The sequence below is a fragment of the Cygnus atratus genome, chromosome 1, assembly GCF_013377495.2.
Source record: "Cygnus atratus isolate AKBS03 ecotype Queensland, Australia chromosome 1, CAtr_DNAZoo_HiC_assembly, whole genome shotgun sequence".
Taxonomy (NCBI): domain Eukaryota; kingdom Metazoa; phylum Chordata; class Aves; order Anseriformes; family Anatidae; genus Cygnus; species Cygnus atratus.
The window spans coordinates 16791712-16818591 of record NC_066362.1 but is presented as its reverse complement, the minus strand read 5'-3'; the positions used below and the strand labels follow the sequence as shown (position 1 = coordinate 16818591).

Below are 26880 nucleotides of genomic sequence, written 5' to 3'. Positions count from 1 at the left end.
ATTGAGTTTACACAGTTCAAAGCCCTTACTGGGAACCCAATATATCATTGAATTAAATACATATAGCAATATACTATCACACAACTACACCAAACTGTTACCTGTGCATGTGTGCTCGGCTGTTCATTATTAACACCTTCTCAAAGTTACTTGATTCCCAAGACATACCAGTAGCACGAAATGGGTTAGAAAAACTAGCTAAAATTCTATTAATTAAATAGATAAATCACCTCATTTTGACTGAAGTAGATTCAGAGAGAGGTTATGCAGATACACTCATGTATTTGGTACCAAATGTCATCACTTGGCTTGCAGTAGGTTGAACAACTAGGGAAAAATAGTAGTGAATAAACTCTGTTACTAGAAAGCCACACAAAGTGCATACCTGGCTAAAGCCCAGCTGTATTTATTAGTGCTTTTACTAGTACACCAGGTGAAAAAATAGTCCTTAATTGAAATAGTTATACAGCTCTAAGTCAGAACTAAATGCTCACTACAGGATTAGTCAAATTGGAAGTAAGAAATACACCAGCAAGTCAGGCTGAAAGATATAGATGATTTTTTCCAAGTAAATAATATCCAAATATAAAAATGAAAGGATCAAAAGATTAAAGACAATTTTTAGTTCGTTGCCATCCATTAAAAATCATCTGCATTCCACAAGTCCTTCCATTGTATTTGCCTTCCTTCATCTTCCCCTCATTCCCTGAGACTTTAAAAGTTAAGCATAAGATGTCCTCTTTAGTACTGTTCACATATTCCTTACGGTTCTGTTTACAATGCCGCCAAATATACTGCTCTATTAACTGACCCTAGACCCAGCAGTATATTATGGCACTGCTAGCTGAAAAATAATTCAAACAATTCACGACTAAGTTTTCACATGGATTCTCCTACTTGATTACAGTCAATAGGACATAAAATAGTAAAATTTCTTTGCCAAATTAGGCCTGAAAAACTTTATTAATAAAGAAAATTGCTTAGACATTTGTGTATGGTTCATTTTTCTTGAGCGAGACATACATAAAAACAAACGAACAGCTGAAAAATACAGTCTAGCCAATTGCTTCAAAAGAGTACTAAGGCCTTTTTAAAGCACTAAAAACACTAAACTTTGTTTGCATTTTTATCTCCTTTGATGCAATGCAATTTACCTGCAGAAAACTTGATTTTTTTTTCATTACAACACCTCTGAAATATTAGGTGAATATATGAATGAAAAAAAGTCTGAATCACAGTAGAATATACATGTATTTGAAAGTGACTACAACTTCTTAGAATACACTGTTTCTTCACAAGGATCAATCCTGACAGCCTACAAATATTAGTCTAAAAACTGCAGTGACTCAAAAGTGGTGTAATTAGTACTCTCCAAACAAAAAGAATGCTTGAATTCCAACTGAGGACTCTGATAGGTGGTACAATATGAAATAAGGAAGAAATAAGACCTGTAAGAGGTCTCACGAAGCTCCTAAATTAAGCAGAACAAGCCAAACCATAAGAAAGAAACAGGATAAAATACGATTTAACTCCATAAAGGCTATTTATGGAGTTAGGAAAGACCCTGTTAAGACACTATTTCAAGCACCTATCATGTCCAGCTGCCAGACAGTACACACAGAGGACTGATATAGAAGTATGATGACCTCAGCACCATGAACATGCACAACACATGCCTCTGCTTATTTGAGGAGCCTGTTCTCCTTTTCCATAGTACAAAGCAAGAAGGTGGCATCATCATCTAAAAACAAATTCAAATTCTGCTTACTTTACTCATCACAGTCCTCTATTTCTTCAGCTATTCTGCACCACTTCCAAAATACAGTCACTGGACAATACTGGCTTATCAACAGGATGAGAGTTGGGGAACATATTCCTAGAAGTTGAGGAAGTGAACAATGCCGATCTCACAGCAACCTGAGATAATGCTAAATAATTTCTGTGCTATGTTACAGTTTTATACATATATATAGGATGTATGCATATACTGAATGTTTTTTAATATGTCAAAGTACAGAAGAGAGAAGTGCTTCACCAAGAACTGACAGGTAAGTCAAAAGTTTTAGATCTCTGACCTGATTATGTATGTTGTAGATCTTTACTGAGGCAAACATATGATGTTTTCGGGACTTATGCAGAAGACAGAATTACAGAATCACAGAATGGCTGAGGCTGGCATGGCCCTCTAGAGGCCAGCTGATCCCACCCCTGCCCAAGCAGGGACACCCAGAGCAGGCTGCCCAGGACCACGTCCATGCAGCCTTTCAAGATCTCCAAGGACAGAGGCTCCACAAGAAAAAGGCTGTTAGTATTTTCAAGACTGTGTGAGCTTTCATCATTCTTGGCTGCCACCATCCCCCTATCCACTAAATCACATAGATAGCAATATTTCACTCAATTATTAAAGACTATTTCATAGAATATAGGTCATGTTTATGACAATTTCAGTCAATTTCATTTAATACAATGACTATAACTATAAAATGTCATACAAATTGTCAAGAAGCAGCACTGTAACACATTTTTGTATATGCAAACTATATTACTGGTGATTTGCATTAAGGATAGAAAATTTAATGTGATTAAATGGAACTTACGGCATTGAATTTTTACATGATAGAAGAGTGATTTAAATATTTTGAATAGTTTTTCATGAAAGTTTTACAATGAGGAAAAATGAGAAAATATTTTCTTAATACTTTCAACTTGCAAAAACAGATGTTAAAATGTCAATTATGCTTCACATGTCAGTGCTTTTACGTAAATTTAGTTTAAGTCTCATAAATCATTTCAATCAAATGTGTAAATAAAAATATTTTAATACACTGTTGTTCAAAAAGGTATTTATTTGAACAAAAAAAGCATTAAAACATCGGAACCTTGTTAAACAGTGTAAAGCCAAAATTATCAGAAAAGTTCCAGTGTGTACAAAAATTGCAAATACACTCTTTTCATCTCTCAAACTGAAGAAGCTCCTCATATTCCTGAGAGCTCTGTGATGAGAAGTTTTCCAGTATTTCTGTCCTGGTAAACCTGAAGAGAGCAAGGATGATTCTGTCAGTCTTCAACCTCTCGGAGGGCCTATAAGAGCGATGGGGAAAGCATCCCATTACTTCACTTATAGCTCTATAGTTCGTAGAATAACTACAAATAGTATTTTCTACTTTATCACCTCAAAAGCCAATGCACGAGCCCTATTTGTAATTCTCCAGTGACAACTAAATTGGTGGAATTAAATAAGAAAGGTGTTTAGATAGGAAAATTAATTATCTCAAATTACTTTAAATACTGCAGCAATCAAGGTTTCACCTTGGTCTTTTAAGAAAAACAATGCATGTTAAAATTTTACTTTCTAATCGCCTAAGTACAGGAAAAATCTTCTAATAGCTATCTGGAGTCACTGGGTTAATACCCTTTGTTTTCTGGTTTACTGCCTTGTTATTGAGAAATCCAGTTTTATTCTAAACAGATTTATTTACTACATAAATATTACAACTCTGGAAAAAAAATCTCTGGTAAAGTAACATCTTTTTCATACCCTATAAACAAACATTGAGGAATTACCTCAGATACAACCATGATGCAATGTTCTGAAACATTACTTCAATTATATTATGAAAATCAGGATTTTAGATACAGCATTCAATGAACTATGAAAAATCAGAATAAATGGTTTAAAATTTAATTATTTTCAGCAGCTATGCTGAAAAGGAAGGAAAGAAAGCAATGATCAGTACAAATTCTCATTTTAAGGGCAGAATCATCACAGAATCATCATAGACTGGCTCAGTTTGTAAGTGACCTCAATGATCATCTAACTACAACCCCTCTGCCCTTGGCAGGGACGCCACCCACTAGGATCACGTTGGCCAAGGCCTCCTCCAGCCTGGCAAGAAAGGGAATGTGACACGGAAGACACGAAAGACTTTCTGTGACATATGAGAGGGAATGGAAAGAAAAGTAAAGGAGTCCCAATGAACCTTTATGTTCTCACAGTAACATTGCTCTGGAACTAAATCCCTTTCCAAATCCATTAGGATTTATGGAGTAATTATTTCAGGCTAATGTCATGGCAGTATTAATTAGAAAAAAAACAAAAACCACTGGGCAACAAAACTGCATTTAATGCCTTTTACGAAAGTATTTAAGATTACACGAAAAATACTTACAAGTGTAAGACCCCCTATTTCCAAAGTTTTCGGTTCATGAGTTCTTGTGAGCATCCTCAAATTCTCTCAAGCTCCTCTACTGCAAGGAGATTGTAGGCAAGATCTCTATCACCACTCCAGTCTTCAGCAGCCTGATTTTTCTTGACTTTCTTTATCCAACATAAAACGATAAAATGCTATAATAGTGTTCAATTTTCTATTTTCTGCCCTTGACTTGCTACTAACTCCTAATTCCCTCTTGATTCAACACTGCTAGAGGTCGCAAAGTGATCTCACAGAGCCATCCCATTTAGCAGTGCCCTCACATAAATCCTTATTATGATGGTGATTTTCCCGAGCTTTTGTCTCTGTGGATGGTGAGTAAATCCATGTCCTCTGTGTGGTTATAGATACACACACAAGTAGTGAACTACTGAAATGCAAATGTACTACAGAAACATTAGATGCAATAAAAATGTAGCTGACTCCATGAAGAAAGTGACTCCAAGAAATCACAAGCAACTGTGCAGCGCAATATTTAGGAACAATTTAGATCCTGTAGATCACCACAAACTCCAAGCAACAAGAAGGTGTATAAAGAGAGCAACGGTTGGTGGCTTGAAATAGGACTTCCAATCCAGCATAAAATTTCCTCGTCTACCTTACATTAGTAACCAGCCATTAGTCACATAGCATATCTCATCTCATTAACAAAAATGCTTCTGAAATTGTATCCACATGGATGAGATTCATTTTGATATAAACCTGTATGTTACAACGACACAGAGCCTCCAGGAAAACTGCCCTAAAAGTAATTAGCATTTGTTCTAAAAACGCAGGTTATAATAGTGATATGTCATATAAGAGGTTAGGAGCGATAATGTAATGTTAAAAATTCCAAGAAGTTGCTTATTATGGCAGAATAAGTTAAAAAATCTCTAACATTTTTCAATGGAAAAAAAAATTTAAATGAAATCAGCATACGCAATTACCTGGCATTTAAAACAAAAAACAAACAAGCAAAAAATATGTTTTAAATTCCTTCTCCTCCTAATTTATACCAGAAATGCTAGTCTAACTCTACTATATTTGTGCCTATCTTGGCTGGGTTTGACAACCAAGTTTTATCTTGCTGAAAATGTTACAGTACTCTGCCTTTACTAGTTCTGGGGAACTAGTAAGATATTACCAAATTGCTCTTTCGTCACACTTATGCTGCTGGAAAGGTTGAAAGAAAACTCTCAGCATTTAAAATATTCAATTCCTACATTCAGTCACTCGACCTATTCCAAATGCGTGAAACCACATACTAAAATTAGGTACTTCAAGCTGTAATAAACCAGCAAAACATCTATGACTTTGATCCTTATAATAAAAAATATCCATGAATCTGATTTTTGGCATTCAGATTTGAATGAAAAGAAATGTCGCTACGCAATTAAGTTATCACTTCCACACATGTCACTTCAATCTTCAAAAGTTTTTCAGTGACATTTTTCCAATGGGGTTTTGAATGTCTGTATCAGAGCAGAGAGATTCCCATCACCAGAATAAATACGTCACAGTTGTTATGTGAGATGAAGGATTAAGGTCTCTCATACTTGCCATAAAGATAAAATAAATAGGACTTTCCTCTCAATAAAATAACTGTCTAAACCACAAATAACTGTGTGTAAGCACCATCAGGATATACTGTGAAATGACCTAATCAGCACAGATTTATTATTAATGGCATTATTAATAATAATAACCTATTATTAATCTTTAGTAAACCTTACAACCTCTTTTTTTTGTTACAGGAAGAGCTCAAAGTAAAAAGTTTTTATCACTTTCAACAAGATCAATCAAGACCCAAGTAATTCAGAACTGCTACACAAAGGTTTCAGTTAAACTGAGAAAAAAATCAAAAATCAATAGTCAAAGGAAAGCAACAAATAAAGCAATATAAGGTTCCAACATACCAACATTCACTTTAAAATCAGAGCAAGAAATACGAACTCGAGTAAAAAAAAATCTAAGGGAAAACAGGTTATTAATAGAACAAATATTAAATACACTAATAGATTAACCACTTTGCCAGGAAACCTGCAATACTGCATTTATTTTTATCTAAATTATTTAAGCACAATTCATACAAACTATTCATATAGTTTTGAATACTTCTATAATTTTACTACGAACCTCAGGATTTTTGAAGTACCTCAGAAATGTTATGCCCCCATTTCAGGTTTAAAGTAAAATACACTCTTCATTTTAACTTGAATGTATAACTCAGTGCAACTTGACTACATGAGAAAGACTCAAATCAAAACACTATTTAAAGACAAATCTTGGAATGTTTCTGTACATCACTGCTGAAATAACCACTGTTAGCACTTAGCCAGGACCACTACTATATTCAAGAAAATGTGTTTATTTCAGTAATGTTCTCACTAGATAGATATTAGCTTTTAAATTTACTTTGAGAATACAGCTTTTTGAGATTTACACCTTTTCAATGGCATACATCTTTTACGGTTGTTAGTCTTCAAGTTTTGTCTTTCTTCAGTGGAAATTTACTGGAATTGCTCTGCTCCCTGATATGAAAATACTGACAAGCTGGCAAGTACATTAACAATCACCAGGGTCTCCAAATGTAAGATGGTGGTAAAGACAAACTTATTTACCATATTAATTAAATGGTCTATTTAACATGGAATATCAATTCTCTAATCACATCTCATTTGAGCTTCTTATTTCAATTAACAACCCTAAAGTCTACTAGAGATCCTACTGTTCTAGGATCATTAAGAACATTTTCATTATCTGTCAAATGAGGGAGGAAAAGGCAGAAACTGCAAGTACTCTCAGGAGTAGGCTCCTACCCTACTTAAGAGATGATTAGGGAGTAAACAGCAGTAGTTCTCATTAGTTGCTTAGCAATGAAATGTCCCCCTATGAAACAAGAAATGAACAAAGCAAGAGGTGTTGCCGTGTAAACGATGGATAATCTTTCATCCACTCAAGGATAATCTGTCCTTCATTAAATCTAATCAGTCTGGATTAAGACACCAATGGGTACCTTGCATAGAGAAGGTAGGAAATGAAGAATCACCTATATAGAGACTCACTGCAGTAGCGAGATAACATGTTGCTCAAGATTACATATAAGCATTGTTTTCATTGTATGTGTGTATGACAAACAGAAATGCAATGAAATAGTTTTAATTCAAACTATTGTCATTTTTACTATTCATTTTTACTATACCTTTTACATCCACAGTTATAATTGTTAATGAGTTGTTGTTAAACGTCAATTGAATTATTGCTAATGATTAGCCATACTCTTAATGTTCATAAAAATTTAAATACTAACCTATAAATGCAAAACATCAATAACGTTCTAGTAAGAGACGAGCATTTAACCAGTTTTCTAAACAGAAAAGTTTGCAAGAAGTATAATCACATGTATGGCCGCTAACTCAGCAGAAATTCATCAATGTATGCTACTACTGGTATTAGAGCCCCAGAAGTTTGATTACTGCTGCATTAATTTTCAGTCCCCAGTTCCAGCTTGCCATTCTTTCAGCCAAGGATCCACTTTATTAGGTTCCTTTTACCTTCATTTTTCTGCCACTTGGTAAAAGGTTTCCTTGTTTCATGGTTGTTTGTTTGTTTTGTTTCTTTTTTTGCTTGGCTGGTATGTTTTTTGTTGTTGTTGTTGTTTTGGTGGTAGTGACTTTTTTTCCCACTATTTCATATACAATTTAAATTTTTCACAAAAACTTGTGAATTAGAGGAAAGAAATGAAATGAAAAAGAAAGGATCAGGAGTGACGAATGAGGCACTTCTTAACTACATCTGCAGTTAAGAAATAAAGATGAAAGCAAAAGCTGGATTGCCCTTCTTTTGCCAGCTTCCATATCTGACAAACACAACTCTGCCTGCAACTTCTACAGATGGTTTTTGATTGGTTGGTTGGTTTGGTTGGCTGGGTAGGTTTGTTTGTGGGCGTTTTTTTGGACATATATCTGATAAGTACCTAAACTCTACTGACTATTTACACAAAATCTGATTGCTTGTCAGTGTATATTCAAGAGAACCATACAGATTTATAATTACAAATATTTATAATAATAGAATTCATGTCTCTAATTATACTTGGATTAGCTAATCCAAATTGATATTCATATTAAAACAAATGTGCTGTCCTAAAACCAGTACCAATTCATAATTCAGTATTATGATAAATCTTACCTATATATTCACAAACGAAGACTACAAAAAAAGGAGTTACAAGATCATTTATGCCCTGAACATATCCACTGGCTGGATGACGTATAGCCCAGATAAACAAAATTCTTTCAAAGATCTGAAAAAGAATTAAAGAAACTATCAGATAATTTATCAAGTGGTGAGCACATTTTAAACAACATACTGGAAAAGTATACAAGGACAGATTTGATATCACAGAGTTACAAGTATAAAAATACACTTATAAAAGAATACATGAATGATTGTATTCATAATTAACTGCCAATGTTAATTAAGTTTCTCAGTTATTTAAAAGAAAACATTTTCAGGGTATTAGCACATGTTAAAACCAGCCTTGCATATAATTCAGTTACAGTAGTTACAACAGAGCAGCACTTATTCACTGGAGCTTTTCAAATAATATAAAATTCCTTTCTTCATGATACAGAAATAATAAATCATTTTTCCATGACCATTCATCTCTTTGAGACCAATATTTTATCAATACAGTACCCCTTTTGTTGCTAGGTAACAAAAAGAAGTACTTTATACAATTAATTTTTTTTAGTAACATGTCCAATAAAAACTCTGTAATGGTTACGTTTGCCTAATATGGCAGCATAGAGCTTTAGAATTCAGAAGCAGGTATGCTGGTTAATAAAACATCTGAAAAATCAGGAATGTAGAAAGAAGGCAACCATCTCCCTTACCACATAGCCCCATCCACTAAGTTCTTCTAACCGTACACTGCTTAGGATCTGCAAAAGCTCCAAAGGCCACAACATGCACAGTCTGACTATGGGAAGGGCAACGTGAGAAGAATACGAAGCAGAAGAATCACAGAACCTATGTCCAACATCATCTAGGTCTGCGTCAGGTTGTATCTCCTCTTAACTGTTTGCTTCTGCAAGTGCTATGTTTCTTTGGAAAACTGCAAATGAGCAGCACAGTGAAAGCTGCTACATGTTTTGCTCTGATTACTGGTACTCAATCAGGCATAATCTTCTGAGGCGAAATAAAGTTTGCTCCTTCTCTGGAAGGTCTGCCAAAAAGCCAGAGTGCAGGTGGGCGGGGAAGCAGGGCAGATGGAGGAGAGCTCATCAAACAAAAGGACTGCATCACTTTTAAGAGCAGGCCTCAGTACTAATAAAAAGGGAAAGACTTTGTAAAGACCCCAAGGTAGAGTTTGCTGCAACCCCAGAAGTCAGCGAATGCTCAGGCTTCAAGACCACTCGCAAGAGACGTGCCCTGAATTGACACAATAGGAAGTGTAGTTTATGAAGCTTTTACTATTTCTGTTCCATCTCACTTCAAATTTTCGTTAGCTTAGCTCCAAATTTGTAATAGCAACTTTCCTTTTCCTCAGAACCTGATAACATACATAGTTTGCATTGCAAACTGAGATGCCTATGGATTTCAAAGCATTTTTAAAATCCAGCTGTGAAAACTAAGGTATAGAGAAGGGTTATTACATTTTTTTTTGAGCAGCAAATTATTAAGCAGCAAGGATTACTTAGTAATTGGCATACCAGATTTAATATCCCCAAATGCATCTAATCAGAAATTCAACAAATACACACTGAAATAGTGTTTTCAATTTCCTACCCATTTTCATGAAGTTTCATTTACTGCTTTGAATAGAAAAAAATGAGCACTGAATACCTGAAAGGCAGTCTGATTTAAGTTTCTATACAGCACTCATCACTGTGTTCAAATAGCACTCATTAAAAAGGTCACTTTCCCAAAAGGTTTCCTTCTTGATTTCCAAACCAGCAACAGAAACCGGAATAACTTCTAGTACGAACCACTACATCTCAAGAGTTGTCATTACCTATCAATTACTCTCCTTTGAATTTAACTCCCATTCATCGCAACAGTAAGAACTATATTCATATACATCAAAGAAGAATTCATTAGCTTAAATGCATATTTTGAATTTCTTATGTGTTTTGCCACCTCGGAGGAACTCCAAAACCCCCCAAAGTTTTAATCATGAAAGCTTCTTAGAATTTGCTTTTGTTTCTCCTTAACCAATAAAAGAGGTGGGGACGATTTTATAAAGTATTTTTCAATCTTGTTTCCTTGAAATTATTTCTCCCATACAATGCAAGCATAGAAGGGAAAATGCACAGGCATACACTATTCTATTCAATCAAACTCATTTAAAGAGAACACAGAAACTGAAAATAAAATTACACACTACTGCACTTTGACTAATCACATTGACTAAACCTACATTACAATCACTAATCTTTATTAAAATAAAGTATTTATAACATGAAAGTCCAACAAACTTGATTGAACTATATGTGGGAAGACCTCCAATACCTCTCTCCCCCTTTCAAGTGATGCTATTTATTCTCAGTCTTTTAGCTTCTCACTCCAACAATACCCTTCTCTTTCCAACTCCCACTATCCCCTCCCCAATCTACGCAACTCCCATAGAAATAAATACTTAAAATTAATTTAAAATGAAGATCTAATAATGAGTTATTTCCACACAGCATCAAATTCAAAACAACTTTTCCTAAACTCAAGTATAAGATAATTTCTTAAGTGGAATACTCTTATGGTAAGAGCTTCCAGATCTTGAATGATTTTGACAAATGCAGAGAACCACAGGAACTATGCTCTGAATTAATTAAAAAAAATATTAACAACATATATAAAAGGCAAAAAAAGAGTAAAAAGCACAAAACAGAAGAAGAAACCAACAGACTCGAAGCAGAAGATTAATGTTTTTCCTGTTACTACTCATGCCTTCATTGTTATGTACTGTACTTATGCATTTTCATTTTTTGGACTTTATGTTAGTTCTCAAGCCAAAACAGCAATTGTTGTCAAATTACTTAATGTGATACAAGATTCATTAATAAAATGGGTTACCTAAAAACCATATTATTTAGATATAATTCTTACCTCTGTTACTTTGGGCTGAAGTCTTAAAACTTCAGGACTCATGCGTGGGATATCTATATGAATCTAATTGGACAGAAACAAGAATCATGTAAAAGGAGACAACAGCACACTTTTTAAATAACAAAAAAGCTTTTTTAATAACAAAAAAAAATCCTGTGGTTTTACACTGTTATTTATACACTGTCTCATTATTTTAGGAATAACGTGAATTTACTGTAGTTCAAAAAATAAAGGGCTAAATCTTTAAGTCATTATTATCTAATCTATTAATCAGACAAAAAATCATAGAATTTCCTTTAATGCTTTAAGATCCTTACATCAATTTTGATTGCTTGCAAATTATGGTCTTATTGGCAATACTCTTTTCCTCAGTGTAACTACATCTAACAACACACATACATATGTAAAGCCATGTTCAACAGACATTGTGTATACTTCTTGCTACTAAAGATCAGGCTTGAAGCAGAAGAAAGATCACCGCTTTAGCCTTCCTTAGGAAAGAATATGTAGGATAGTTTAGTTTATATTTAGTGATACAAACTAATCATTTAAATACAAAACTTGAAGAACAGTTATCCGCTTATCCAGGGAGGAAAGAAATTTTGACACACTTATCGGAATTACACACCACACAGTTTCAACTTCTTAAGCAGAAGTATGGAGCCAACAAGGAACAGTTAGATATCCTCTGTACCATCCTCTCACTCATTTGAAGGAGGGTCTGAGGAGATGAATGCTTTCAAAACCCCATTATGCTTGAATGTTGAAGAATGTCCGTGTGGTACAGCCATGCAGCATGGCATGACAAAAGCTGACGTTAAAAGAAATCCACTATTTTAAGTGTCAAAATATTTCATATTTTGAAACAAATTAAATTAATTTTGCTTCTAAAGCATAGGAAAGCTGACTATGAAGTAAGATTTAGTAGATACATAAAAACAATAACAAACTTCAAAAATAATCTCTTCAAGTTCTTTAACAGATCTCATGTAGGTAGAAGTCACTTCAGTAGGTGTTCTACCTGTCTATAGGTATCTTGGTGACTCTCATCATTTCTAGAATCATAGTATTGCTCAACAAAAGCAAAATACTCTTTCCGTTTTCTTTGTAAAGTGCTTTCTCTTCGGTCCACATTCGCGGGAAGATAACCCTGAAAAAAAAAAAAAGTTAAATGAAAAGGATATTACTCTTTGCTTCACGAAAAGCACAGTTAGCATTTGATAATATGCAACAGGAAAGCTAATGAATAAATGTAGTACAATGCAGTCCGATTTGAATCTGAATAATACCTTAGCAAATCAGTTTTCTAATCATTCTAACTGAATACAGAAGTTCAGAAACCAACACATTACTAAAAACTGGCATTTTTTTTTAAGAACACATTTCAAGTTTTTCACCTTTAAAAAGCAATTTCTCATCAAGAATTCTAAGACGTTTGCCTTTCAAAGAGAAAAGGTCAAAACAAATAATTTCAGAAAAATGTAATGCTACATGAGTTCATTAATTTCTGCATTCCCACATGGCCCTTATTGGAGCAAATTTTATTCAATTTTTAAACAAAACGTGTCTCAGTTGCTTTAAGGTAGGAATGATCTACATTTACAAATATACTTATGTTTAAGTTAGAGTTAACCTCATAATACAATGGAGTATTTATTCTAAAGCCTTAAAATATTCTAGGTAGTTTATCTCACTCCTTTAGATCACAAAAAAATTAATTTCAAGTTTTCATTTTCTCAACAGGTTGTGAAAAGTTTTGGCATAAACAACAGTACCTGGGCTCTTAGATATAAAGACACGAGCTATACAGTTCTAGTTTTTTCCTAAAATCAATCTATAAATATTATTTTTCAAAAAGTATTGGCATGGTAATGAAGCAATGTCAGATATATGGATTTTGCACTTAACGTATATCTGAGTTGTTCTTCTTTGAACTCATCTTCATATCTATCTGAAGATCCCATTCTCCCAAAAAAAATCCATTCTTATTTCCTGTTCTGTCCAGTTTGATCCCTATTTCTGAGATCTCAGCCTACCTTTCATTTAAAAACAGCAGTCTCAGGTTAGCATTTCAGCATTTTAAGAAAGGAAATATTGATGTTATTAAATGTTCAGTTATTATATAAACAGAACATATTAGAAACACCATTATTCATGTACCTGGCTGCCTAAAAGTTTCCTGAACATCCAAGAATAGTTAATACTTTCTCATATGCAGCTTGATTTCAAACATAACATTACAAAAAAGAAAGGTAATTCATATTTTACATGTCAGGCTTGAAAAAAAATACTTCATAGAAAAATTATTCTAAACATAAATGGGATTAAGAGACCTAGCCATCCAAAAAAAAAGATTCATATATCTTTCTTGACTATTCAAGTCAAATTAAATTATTTCTTGCCAGTATTACAAAAATTATCCTTCCACATTTTCAGCTGTCATCGTACTAATGGTAATTAGTATAAGAGAGAAAGCGAATTTGTCAGCCATATGTTTGCTTAAAAATAAATAAATAAATCCTCATAACATCACGGAATTTGATACTAGAAGTGCAGCACAGACTTGCACTTAAACAATGAGTCACAGCCAGTGCAAGTAACTATTAAGATGCTACATATTTAACTACCAAAACAACTTTCTTATACAGTCCTTAACAAGCAAAAATGGGATAAATCTAACGTTCTACAACTGTTGATTATACAACAGAACTAAACACCACGTCGGGAATAAATACATTGGTTGAGTTACTCTCCTATGGCAATGAAACATCATATTACAATTCTATGTTGTTTTGCTTAAAACAAAAAAAAAATACATCATACGAGAACATGAATAGATTTATGTAAAGATGTCTGCATTAAAAGAATTTTAAATGTTATGCTGTGTATTATAATTTCTTCTTCTTTTAAGAAAACAAGGGATTAAGTGCAAACGATATTACATTCCAGATAGTTTAACAGGTACTTTGGCAAAACCGTTTCTTTTAAGATGTACTGTCTTACATCTGATTCTGGGTATTTCTACATCGCATCAGCTTAACTTTTGCCTCGAGATTCAGTCCGACATTTAATATGCTGTCCCAGTGCTTTGTATTTAGTTAAATATTGAATTCTGCCTCCCATTTATTCTCAGTGGTTTGATTTTTTTTTTCCTGTAGGATATCTTAGCTCCATTAGAAAATAATTCATTTGTGAGATCAAATGTGATTGTTCCGAGGACACCAATATTTTCTCAGCAACAGACTTTTTGCCATTATTCAGTTTCAAAGACCGAAGCCATCTTTCAATTGGACGTGTCCCGTTTCCCATTCACTTTACAAATTAGGTTTTATTTTTAAAAGTTGGAAAGGATTGCAACATATCATCAGGGCATAAATTGGTAGAGAGTTTAATCTGTTTACTCATTAATTTCTCTCCAAGGTAACCATATATTTAGCTTTGGTATTCAAAAGAGAAGTGGGCCTGAATAGTTCTGCTTGCTGTTTAGGTACACAATGCCTGATTTTTTCCTATATTTTAGAAATAAATCATGTATGTTTACATACTGTTACCAGTAGACATGACAGCAATAGCCCCTCAGCATTATATTGATTTTAATATACTTTCCCTTTGAAAAACCGTTTTCATAAAATATTTTAACACTATTACCCTCCTGACTAAACAACACCTTAACTGAATAGTTTTCAAAACCACATTTTATAAATTTCAACTTCAATACTGATTTAACAAATATGACAAATACTTTCTACCTCAGATACTACTAATCATCATCAGTCCCCCAGATAAATCATTTTTTGGGCTTTTGACATAAAAATTCTGAGCAATTCCAAAACAAACAAAACCAGCCTTAATTAAGCTCTAAGTTATGTTTGGCTTTTTTTTTTTTTTTTTTTTTTTTTTGACTTTCTGGTCTTTCTTTGATTTCTGCAACCAATCTTTAACCAAAGCAGCTCTGCTTTTGTATATTCATTTCCCCAGCAGTTCCCAGTGCACCTTTCAACACAGAAGATGACCACATTACCCCTCTTACCTGGGACATAAGTAACATATATTTAAACAACTCATGACACTAAAAAAATAAATAATATTAGGAAAAGCATCACGGAGCTTGTGACCATGAATATCCAAGGCAGTTTTTCTTCCCTATTACAGAAAAAATATGAAACAAGCTACTGCTTTAAAGCATAGAAAATTAATGATTACCTAATGACTAGTTGTTACATTTCCAAAATGCATTAATCAAGGACCACTTAGCAGATAAGACATCATGGTACGAATTACATAGGAAAAGCTGAGAACAATTCTGGAAGCGTCTTGAAAATAAAATCCACTTAATTCTTAGAGTAAAGTAAAATAACCTGTGCAGTTTTACAGAGTTACAAGAAGACATCCAGAGATAAGAACTGAACTAGAATGATCCTGAACTGAAGTAGTAAAGACCAAAGTACAAAGAAATTTGTACTTTTCACTTAGAAATTTATCTGCATTGGGAATCTCAGGAATACTAAACTAAATCAACTTATCGGATGAAGTTGAAGGTCACCAGAAGCCTATGCTCTCACTTGAAAGCGAGAACATGACTGTGGTTAACTTTGGCGTAATTTATTCTCTAAACCCTCAATCAGAATTAAACCTATTCTTATGCTTCAGTTTATTGGGTTTAAAAGTCCATTTTGAGTTAGCCATAAATTTTTGGCTGAGTATTTCAACACAGGCATCCTAAACTTAAAAAAAAACAACAACAAATTTTGTCCAACCTTGGACAACTTTGGAAACGAAACTAAAATAGATTGTATACTGCATGCTTAATCTCAGTTACGACAGAATATTTGAATATTTGCCATTAAGAGGCTGTATCCACATTTAGCATAAGCTGCAAATTTAGTGGATCTCATCAGCAAGACAGACTCTTTCAGTCACTGGAAATCAAACTCAATGTGAAGTAAATACTTCATAGTCCCTGCTGAATTACTCTATAAAAAGCAAAGCTATTTAAGTCTACTCTCTGAAAAATTCAACAGTGTTAAACTGTTGTGTGTATAACTCAGAATTTTAAAGAGTTCTTAAATGCAAGAAGATTTGCTGATAAAGTATCTTCAGAGTCTCTGGAGAGTAGACAACACTAGATTTTTGCTTCTTTTTAATAAAAACATTTTCAGAAGATCTTCTCTCAACCATGTACAAAGAACAGCTGAACTGCACAACCACCTGCCATGGCAAGGATTATAGCTAAAAAGATTGACGTGGAAAATACTACCAGGAATACACTGTATTTTTACAAAAATACCTTTTTTTTAAATGCAGTGCAAACAATGAAATAACAAAACCCATTCTTGTGACACCAAACCCAACAAATCCCAGATTCCGATAAGCTCCTCTCCAAAGCCTGCCTGAAGCACCCCGGTGTGCTGCTCCTCGGTATTTCAGCCAACCTGCTCCCAAGCTACTGTGTGCCCAAACTCCACCTGCCACCAGACAAGGTTCAGGGCACTCAGCTAGCCAAAAACCCACCCTACAAATGAGTGATTAGCTTTTCAATCAGCTTAGCTCCCTGAACTGACTCACAAGCCTAAGACCAGGAGAGCCAATGTCATAAGGCAGCAATTCAGATTTCTTCATCTTAAACCGCTTCAGAAAAATACTCAAACACAAGCTCCCTTCATAGCTTTTCCTCAACACAGCGTTAATACTTTGTGTGAGCAGTCTCTAGTAGTTATTTTAACGTGAAGGCAGAAGGAAGCCTTTTGTAGGACACTGATAGGCTTTGTTTCCTCACTGTGTGCCTATTTCCAAGAAAACTGTAGGAATTCACTTGTCTTTGAATTCACCACTGTTCCATCAAAACTGGTTGAAAGAGGCAACTTAACACATAAGCCTTGCTTTCAGAGAAAGCCAGTCTGAAAATAAAGATACACAGCTGACATGATTTACTAGTGCTTCTCATTCCCCTCCTTTCAGTTTGACAAATTCCTCTTAAAATTGAGCAAAGAACAGAACATTTATTACAATTCAGCAACAAGACAGAACATTTTCAAGTATCACTGATGGATTACAAGTCAAGCAAAATTATTTGCAATTCTTGCAGAAAGCTATTACTTTTAAACACAAAGTGGAAAATAAAACTTACTGAAAGGAGCTTCCACGCAATAGGACGAATTCGTTTGGGAATTCCAGACCAACTCAATTTCCGTAATTCTTCTATTAGAAGAAAAGTGTTTTATGAGAACTAAGAAAATTATTAACAATATACAGAGATCTATTCAAATTATCACAATGTTGTTTAGATTAATTATCATGTCTTCCTGTAAAGTCCAACAAAATCAAAACATACGGCAATTCTAAGGAGTTAATAAGACACTGGTTAATTACTTTCCATAGGGTTATCTATAATAACAGGCAGTAGGTGATGAGATACCTTTCTGGATTATTTCCCAGAATTTGTTTAATATACATGCCTTATATTAATATGCAAGAGGTATTCAGCTTTACTGCATAACGTGCTTATATAGATCTCAAAAATGGGATTTGCAGTTACATAAGCAGAAAGATACTGTATTTTTGAATGTTGGAATTTATTTCAATGTTATATTTTCATTCTTTATGTTGTACTCCTCTCTACTGAAAGCTGCTCATCAGATAGTATACCCAACTAAACCAATCTGTGAGATTTCACACTTTTTTGTGTGTGTGAAATCTGTTTATCGTGGGGAAAAAGCTATAGAAAAATCTTTGAAAATGTAAAGACAAAAAGATGCCTGACATTTTCCCTAAGAAACATTATTTTTGTGAGGTATCTACTTCAGACAGTAGCTCTTCCTCTTCTTACTCAGAGTAGAAGATAAGGGTAAAAACTGCACAAGTTCAAATTATGAACCTGCTGAAAACCACAGAACAATAGAATTCTGCATTTTGATTTTTTGTATATACTTTCTATACACTTGAATTAATTATGTAGGTGAATATGGTACATTTCCAAATTCTACGCTTCAAGTAAGCAGGCCTTTAAAAATATCCCGTCTACCTACCTACTGAAAAAAAAAAAAAGCATAGAACAGAGTAATTACAACAAGAATTTGTTGAGTGGATTCTATAGTTTTGTGTGAAATGAACTGATTTGTATCTTTCCTATAGAAGAAAAAAAATATAAGGAAGTCAAGGTGACACCTTGCCAATGCAAGAACATGTATATAAATCAAGGTTATTTACTACTGATACGAATTATATTTAGAGGTATATTGCTACATAAATATACTCAAAGAGCAGAAGAGCTAATTATTTAGGAATATCATATTGAGCATCAAGATAAATTCATTCCTATACTATTCGGTTTCACAATGCTAAGCTATTGCACAAAGTCAGTATATCACCAAACAACATTTAAATACACCGAACCATTAAAGACAAAAAATACAGCTTAATGCAGTTATTCTTGACGTCATAATACCTCTGTCCAGCTTGGGCTAGTTTCTACTGGTAACTTACAAACACCATACTGCCAGCAAGGCTTCTAAAAATGAAGTCTAGACAACAAATTTTGCAGATTATTTTTTTTCCCTTACATGAGCTTCATTATTTTTAGTTGTCTTCCAACACAGTAGTCCTGCTGTAACTCCTCACAAGAAAATTCTACCTCGAAATGTTTGTTGAAGGAAAAAGCTAAGATCCTAAGCATCAAGTTAATTCTAAGGTAACTTTGCAACACGGACGATTTCGCTGTCATGTCACTCTGTTTACCCAATGATTTTTGAAAAAAATTCAAATTTGAATGCATTTATAAACATGATTATTCTTTGGTTACGTTTTCTTTTTAAAAGATTTGTCCCAACCTAGGAAAGAATTTTCTCTCAAGAAGCAAGTAGACATCATATGAAATGTTGTAGCAGTTTTCTCATTCCATAATACAAAACCTATTCGTTTTTAACTATCAGCTTGAGAGTTACTGAATAAAACTATTGTTTCTATTGCTTCTCTCTCTGCATTGCAAAAAAGCAAGAATATAGTAAGAATACAGTTCTTTTTGCCTTACTTGGGAAGCTGCTGTAGAAACGTACTATTCTTCCAGGGCTTATTAAGATACGTATGAAGGGTATACACTATATCAAAATCAGGAAAAGCAGAGTATATCAGTCTAAGCAAAACATAAGCAGAATCATCATATGCCTTCAAAAAAATTTATAAGCACACAGTACTTCTGAACATAAATATGCATGGGTGGAAGAAGCCCAAAAGCATACTTATACACAGAACTCCAAGGAATCTAGTGATATCCAAATAAACTCCTCCCTTGTTCTCCATTTACAGGATTTTATTGGCACTGGAAGAATATGGGATGAGCAAAGGAGCAGTAACACTAAAAAAAATACGATACTACCAGAGTTTGGTGTGAAACGAAGTGTTAAAGCAACAATGAAAGCAGAACTTGTACAGACTGTAAACACCGATTAAAAGACAGGGTGAAGTGTAAATTGAACTCTGTATCACAGGTTAGCACAGCAGCTATATCAGGAGCATGCTGTCACTGAAAACACAAGGGATTCAATGGGAAAGACATGTCATAAGCAAATGAATTTCTCTGATATTAAATAAGTGACTCATGAATTTCAACGATATTAAATTTCCTGTTAGTAATTAGAAGCACTCAGGATTGTCCATTCAAGATAAAATATTAGGTCTGGGCAGAGATTTGTTAACCACAAAGGCAGACACTGGCTGATGATGCACTGAGGACAGAAATCAGAAAGCAGTTCTAAAGTCAAAGAACTACTGAACTATGTCATGAAAACTGGAAAAAAGCCATGGATGGATTCTGAAGAAAATCCAAGAATACACAAGACAGAGGAGAAAAAGAAGCATGCAAACAGCTCTGCCATGACACACAGGGAGGCTGTGATACAGAACACAGCTGGACAGGAACAAGCTTCATTAAGTATAGTTGCAAGGCAAAGCAGATGGACTACTGAAAGAAAAAATAAGACATTTATTTTTTTTTTTTTTAACATCAGGAAAAGATAAATAACAGCCTGCCACTTTAAAGGAGAACAAAAGTCTGAGTACACTACCATTTGGAGGTGGCTTTTTGGGTATTGAGGATTGGTTCTTTGTTGGCATTAGCTTTGAGGGATGAGTTTTTTAGGGAGAGAGGTTAGGAAGCAGAACAAAGGACAAAAATACCTGAACAGAGAAATTATTATTCTACAGTGGTATTAAGTGTTCACCTTCAGATGAGCTTGATCTTTGACCATAAAAAGAAGCCTATCCAAGAAGCCCAAGTTAAACCAAAGTCTCTGCATTCCAAAGAACAGAAACAGCCAGCTTCATAACAGATGTCCGAGAGGGAGAACAAGGTTGCAGTTCAAAGAAAAATTGTTAATTCCTATGCTACAGTTATAGGTCATATCAATTTCAGTAATTTTGCCTAAGCAAGCAGAAGACAGAACCATTAATCTGATTTACATGCAATTCTGATTTTCTAGCCTACAAAAGTAGATAAGATACACTTACAATACTGCAAGCTCTCAGTGAGTGTCCAAAGCAGGAGTTACCACTCCATCTAATAATACTGACAGCGAATGACCAGAAGTGCCATAAATCAGAAAGCTCAATACCCATCTTGCCAGGGAGTGGTGAGACCACAGGCTTGGAACTGGCACTAACATGGTGACACCAGGATTCTTCATCCACCCATCCAGGTGTGCCCCTGCCAGCCAAGGAACACCCCCAAAGTGCTCCTGACAGCCAGAGCAGCTCTGACTCACGGGGCATGGTCTTAACAGGTTCAGTTTTTATTGTCAGACACCAGCTGCAATGATCAAGCAGGGGATGCCCAACACGTAACCCCAGAGAGTACCTCATCATACAAGTGCATGTCTTACCTGTTTTCCTGTTACTTGCTCATTTTCATCATCCTTCTATTTCTCTTTCTCTACCGCAGTCTTCTCCTGAATTAGCTAACTACTCCAATTACTTCATCCCCTAGTGGTCCTATTTTTGCCCCTCCAGACCCAGGTTTGGTATTTCTGCGATGGTTGCCCAGGCACTGCTGGTTTTCTAACACTGTACTTTCCAAAGCAACCCCAGTGCTCGCCTCCAGGTAATGGCACTGTTGGGACATTCCTCACCTAACTCCCCTTTTGCTACTTGTGAACTCCAGGCATCCCACGCGGTGCTGACTGCAACTTCTGTCATTCTCTCGTGCTGTGGTTGTTACGTTCAGCAGTTTCTCACATCACGCCCAGCAGTCCTCCATGCCCCAGTGAATTAGCTCAATCTCAGACCAGGGCACAGTCAGCAGCTTGGGACTGCAGGCAAGTATCCAACACATCTGAACCAAGTTTCTATTCTGCACACGATTCCAAGTAAATCCCTGAGCTACCAAGCACTAAATCACAAGTAACAATATCACTGGTTATTTCCTTCTGAAAGCCAAAAAGGCAGAAATCAATCAGAACAAGTGGAGGCAAGGTAGGCATATAAGAATATCAGAAATACGGTATTTTGTACAGTTTATGAATTAAAAGAGAAAATCTGCCTTTAGCTAAATGCAACACTAACAAATACACGCATTTCTTCTCCACCCCAGAACATGATAATAAGCTCTGGTTTTGGTTTAATAACAACGAAGGCCCTAAGTCTTCAAAAGCAAGTGGTCTCCAGCTGTGCATCATACTGCTCCACTAGTCCTCATGCAGTATTTATGAGTGCCTGTGTTTCACCTGTTGTAATCTATTTGTATTATTGGTAGGTTGGCTGAAAGGAAACACATCTTACGTGTTAGTTTATGGCTTTTTCATACAATCATTTTGCTAAAGCTTCAAGTTTTGGCTACTGTTACACAAACACCATTTACAAACAGTGTAATAAGTATAGCATCTGTGGTAAAGAGAAAATAAGTTGCAACTCAGAAACTGCTTTTATTATTTTTACACATCAGTTTTTCATTTTCACACTGTATTGCATTAAACTCGCTCTGATCTTTCACATTGCTGTTTTTCCTCCTCCCTCAACTCTGTCCAAGTAGGAACCTATGCACAAACACATGTACCAACCTCTCAACACAATCCAAGAAAAGTAAAAAAAAAAAATGATAACAATAAAAAATACAAGCATAAAATAACAAAAGATGCAAATCTACTGTCAGAATCAGGTAACATGGGGCATATGATAAAATCAGTGACAAATCATCCAGGAGAAATACAACATACTGCTAGGTAACTAATTTCAGACCAAAGACTGGAACCATGCAAATGACTTTGAATATAACTTATTCAGGTAAAACTTTCTATTCTCTGATGCACCTGAGCTTTCTTTCTATGTTCAGGACCAAGCCAGGATAGTTTTAACAAAAAGATTTTTAATTATAGCACCATTTCAAATGAAGCACCTGCTTCTAGGAGAAAAACAAATAACTTTGTAGGACTCGCTGAACTAAGGGATCATTCCTTAAAAGCTAAAGACAAAAGAATAATGTTTTATTTTGGCAAGTTTAAGAGAAATTAGCTTTCATTCCTGACACTATTCTGCGATGAACATAGATTTTCTTTCATAAGGGAGAGCTTAAATTGTCACATCATTTCAAACAATAACATACATAACTTGTGATACCGAGTTCAAAGAACTTGCTTTTTTCTAGAAGTGGGAGTAAAAACATACACCAGAGGCTAAGCACCGCTGTTTTACAACAAAGCAGTTATTTAAAACAGGCCCTTAGACTGGTTGTCCACAGTACAGGAGTTTGGAGGGAAAAAACTCCTCACATCCTTCCATGCTGAGGGTAAATAGAAGAACTGTTTAAGTTTCTCTGCCACAGCCCAATTCTCTCTGGGTGCTCTTTTTACACCTGGGCTGTCTGCTGGGCCTCCAGAATCTTTGACAATATATTTGAAAAAGGCATTAACTGTTAGCTTTTAAACATTTTGCAGGTTGTTTCTCTCAAACTTTTTTTTTTTTTTTTTAGCAGTTTCCATACGCCGGTAGGATTTCTATTCTATTCTACTCTCCTTGGCTGAGAACTTCACCTTTTCGGAGGCTGTCTTCATGCACTTAATAACCTCTTCTACTCTGTTGTCATGCCATAAAGGATCCTTCTGAACTTTCCGGTTTTGCTTCCATAACTGGTAATTGCTTTCAGTACAGAAGCTGTTAGACAGATGCCTGCACAACTGAGAGCTAAGTCAGTTCCACCACATACCATTACCCCCTGGTACGGTGATTCTGCTTTTGCACAAACATCGCCTGCTGTCCTGTACCGCTGTCCTCCAACACTGCAGAATCTCAGACTATTCCACCACTGTACAAAATGCTGGTTGCAACTTTTCACTACACTGAGCTCAACAAGCGTTTTGCCGCCGTGAGATAGCGCACATTACAACTGAGAGAGGTTATGCAAGAATTCTTATCGGGTGTAGCAGCGAGCTTTCACGGGTATCACCCAAAAAGCGTACAGTCCGACCCTCGTGCACCACAGTTGTTAAAGCATCGATTCACATCGTGCTTTCCCCTGATGGTTCAACACCATCAAATCAGGAGCAAAAAAAGAATAACCCTGCCCTTCCCGACAAGGACCACAAAAGCAGAAAAGCTGGTCTTAGAACAGTCAGTCTTAACGCTACTGCAGCATACAATAAAAATGCTTCTGAGGACAAGAGAGGTAGAACAAAGTGAAGCATATACACAGCATACCTTTAGAGATGCAAGGGAAAAATTGTCCGTGAAGCTAGACTAACAAGACTGTTAAAATACATTAAATATGTGCACATTTTGAAATACGTGCATAACTGTTTTTAAGATGCACTTTATCCTTACAAGTTACCCATCAGATCACTTTGCAATTTCAAATGATGACATGTAATTGAAATATGTGCGTTCAGTCTTAGCTGGATTTGGGACATATGAGACTCCATGAAAATGAGCTGGAGAGGAGAAGGGTGAAATCATTCCAACATTCTTATCTCAAAATTAAAATTTAAGTCCTAGTCTGTAAGTCACCACAGTATCACAATTTTGGGATCCAATTTGCATTAACTTTTCCTTTAAACTCCTAGTTCTTCCCTTTTCTTCCCATGTCTCCGATTGACAATTCAACTTTTCCACCAAGAAATGCTAAATACATTCATATTCTACAGTACCTTGTAACAGAAAATCCAAGTAAGGCTGAATTTTCCCCATCTAATACATGATAAAAAAAAATTTGAATAAAGAAGTTCCATACTGGGCCAATATGTAACACACAGCATGTTCAAGGCAGCAAATAGTTAGAAATTAATTTGTCAAGAACACAAAAGCTCCACAAAAACATACGAATGCCTGACAGAAGTCAGAAGTTTAATTCAAGCAAATAAATCCAAAAAGATGTTATGCAAAGAAAAATCTATTTGATTACACATATAAAAAGAACACATTTCCAAGAAACAGAAGCAAACAAGAAACTTGATGAAACATTGTTAGAAAACAGGCATGATATGCTGTTGTTATAAATAGCCTTGACACAATAAAAATCAGGATGTCAGCTCCCATGACATCCAATACCTCCCTCCTGACATCCAAAAAAGTAACATTCACCTGTGCATGCCCAAGTGTCTAGCCTTGAAAGTTGCCACAAGACCTCTGCAACTCCTGACAGCCAAAGAAACTCTGTATCTGAGACCCATCTCACAGCTTCAAAATGACTGGGGAGCGGAAAGGTGCTCGCCTTACCGAGAGCACACATCTGGAAGCAGAGAGATACAGAGAGGCTGGAAAAGTGAAGCCATACTTTGCCAGCCTGTCAGCTTGCTATATAGGGAAGCTGTTACCCCTTCAACCTGTCTACCCAAAGTTTTCATTTCCTTCCTTTCCTGAAAAATGTTTGCCTCCCCCCACTCCTCCAACATGTCTGACTTCATTCCAAGAGATTCACAATTAGGGTGAATGCCAACTAACGTAAGAGATACCCAAAATAACAAGGAGGAATGCCAACTAACGTAAAGACATACCCAAAATAACATGTTAAGAAGAAACAGGCAAACTGAAAAAGACAAAGTCAGATGACACAGCTGGAGCACTACGCCTACCAAAATACTCTAGCTGTTTGATTATTATAGTTAGCCCTTGACATTTTAGCTTTTTTTTTCATTTTAATATCACTAGAACAGTGAACTCATACTTCACGTACAACTCACGTTAATACCAAGACTTAACTTTAGCAAGTACATCTACCTAGACTTTTAATATTCACTTACAACTTTACATCTTGACTTTTTTACAGCCCTTCACATAGCCAATCTGACTCCACTACATCAAGAAATTAACCTTTCTATGATTCAGACAAACAATTCTGCTTAGAGACGAATGCCATCAGGCCTTGGTTTCCTCAGTAATAGCACATTACTAAAATACCTCAAAAAATTATCTGAAGATTCTGCAGTATGTGACACATTCCAAAGCTATAATTAGAAATCCAATTATGTTTACACCAGTACTGGAGAGTGAATATTTAAATAGTATTTTAAAAGAATAAAAAGCAATTATATGGATAAAGGCTTAAATGGCATCCAAAGGAAGGGAAATTATATACAGTACTTAGAATAAAATTAATATGTCTATAGCTTAACGTTAACACACTATGCACAAGCTTCATCTGATCAAACAAATTCCAAAAACAACACTACAACTTTGGCCTTTCTTTAACCACTGACGCAATAAACGCTCTAGTCTTACTCCAAGTCATCTTTAATAAGCATGATCAATATAATGTCAAAGAACCACCAAAGCTGGATATTGTTAAGACATCATCGAAGACAGAACAGCCATCCAGTGGTCAAAATGAAGAGTCTCAGTACAAGGTACATTTAAATTCTGAAACGTTTTTACTCATCCATTTTTGCTAATAATGAAGGTAATGGATGAATACAAATAGCATTTTTATGTAATTATTTCTTTCAGGAGAACATTCCTACAGTACTTATCCAAATGCAACTGTAATTACGGGAAAAAAAGGAATATTTGTTAACTACAGGTCTCCTTTAAACTGATCACCGTAAGTTCTACATAGTAATAGGAACTGGTACTATTTTATGAAAAAGCTTAATACTGCTTTTTCTTTCAAACAAATACTCATGTGAAGCTTTTTATCCCATTTTCATTCATAACAGTGTCTTGGCAAAGAAGAAACCACTTCAAATAAGTTCTGAAGAAAGGACTTTGAGTTTTTGGGGGTTTGTTTGTTTTTCAATTTATGGCATTTTCATACCCATGATATAGTTAAGACTGACAAGAAAGAACAAAATTAGGAGCAAACAAAGAACAAATGTAAAGCTACAACTTTGCTTCTGTGTAGGGTACAAATAGCCTCTGACGACACAGGAAATTTATTAATTTTTATTGCCTAGAACGTAGAAATACAGAAACAGATGTGAAGGTGTAGCTCTCAAACTTGGGAATTTATATCTGGTAAAAAGACTATCTTTACTATGTATGTCTACCTTACAGTTTTTAAGCCTTTAAATCAAGGCATTAGAAGAAATCTATCCTTAACCAACATATAAAGAGTACCAAGGAAACGTACTTGCATTTATATTTGAAACTTGTCATCTATTTAATATCT

General features: G+C 35.1%; 1 protein-coding gene across 3 annotated transcripts in view; it reads right to left on the bottom strand.

The window, feature by feature from the left end:
- Positions 1 to 26880, bottom strand: part of TBC1D22A (TBC1 domain family member 22A) — a 174696-nt gene that overhangs the window by 126530 nt on the left and 21286 nt on the right. For all 3 annotated transcript variants that reach the window (XM_035549298.2, XM_035549299.2, XM_050708281.1), the window contains exons 5-8: positions 17428 to 17498; positions 12322 to 12450; positions 11301 to 11363; positions 8385 to 8499 (exon numbers count right to left, since the gene is read on the bottom strand). In XM_035549298.2, the coding sequence (XP_035405191.1) occupies positions 8385 to 8499; positions 11301 to 11363; positions 12322 to 12450; positions 17428 to 17498 (378 nt within the window). The remainder of the gene's footprint in view (positions 1 to 8384; positions 8500 to 11300; positions 11364 to 12321; positions 12451 to 17427; positions 17499 to 26880) is intronic.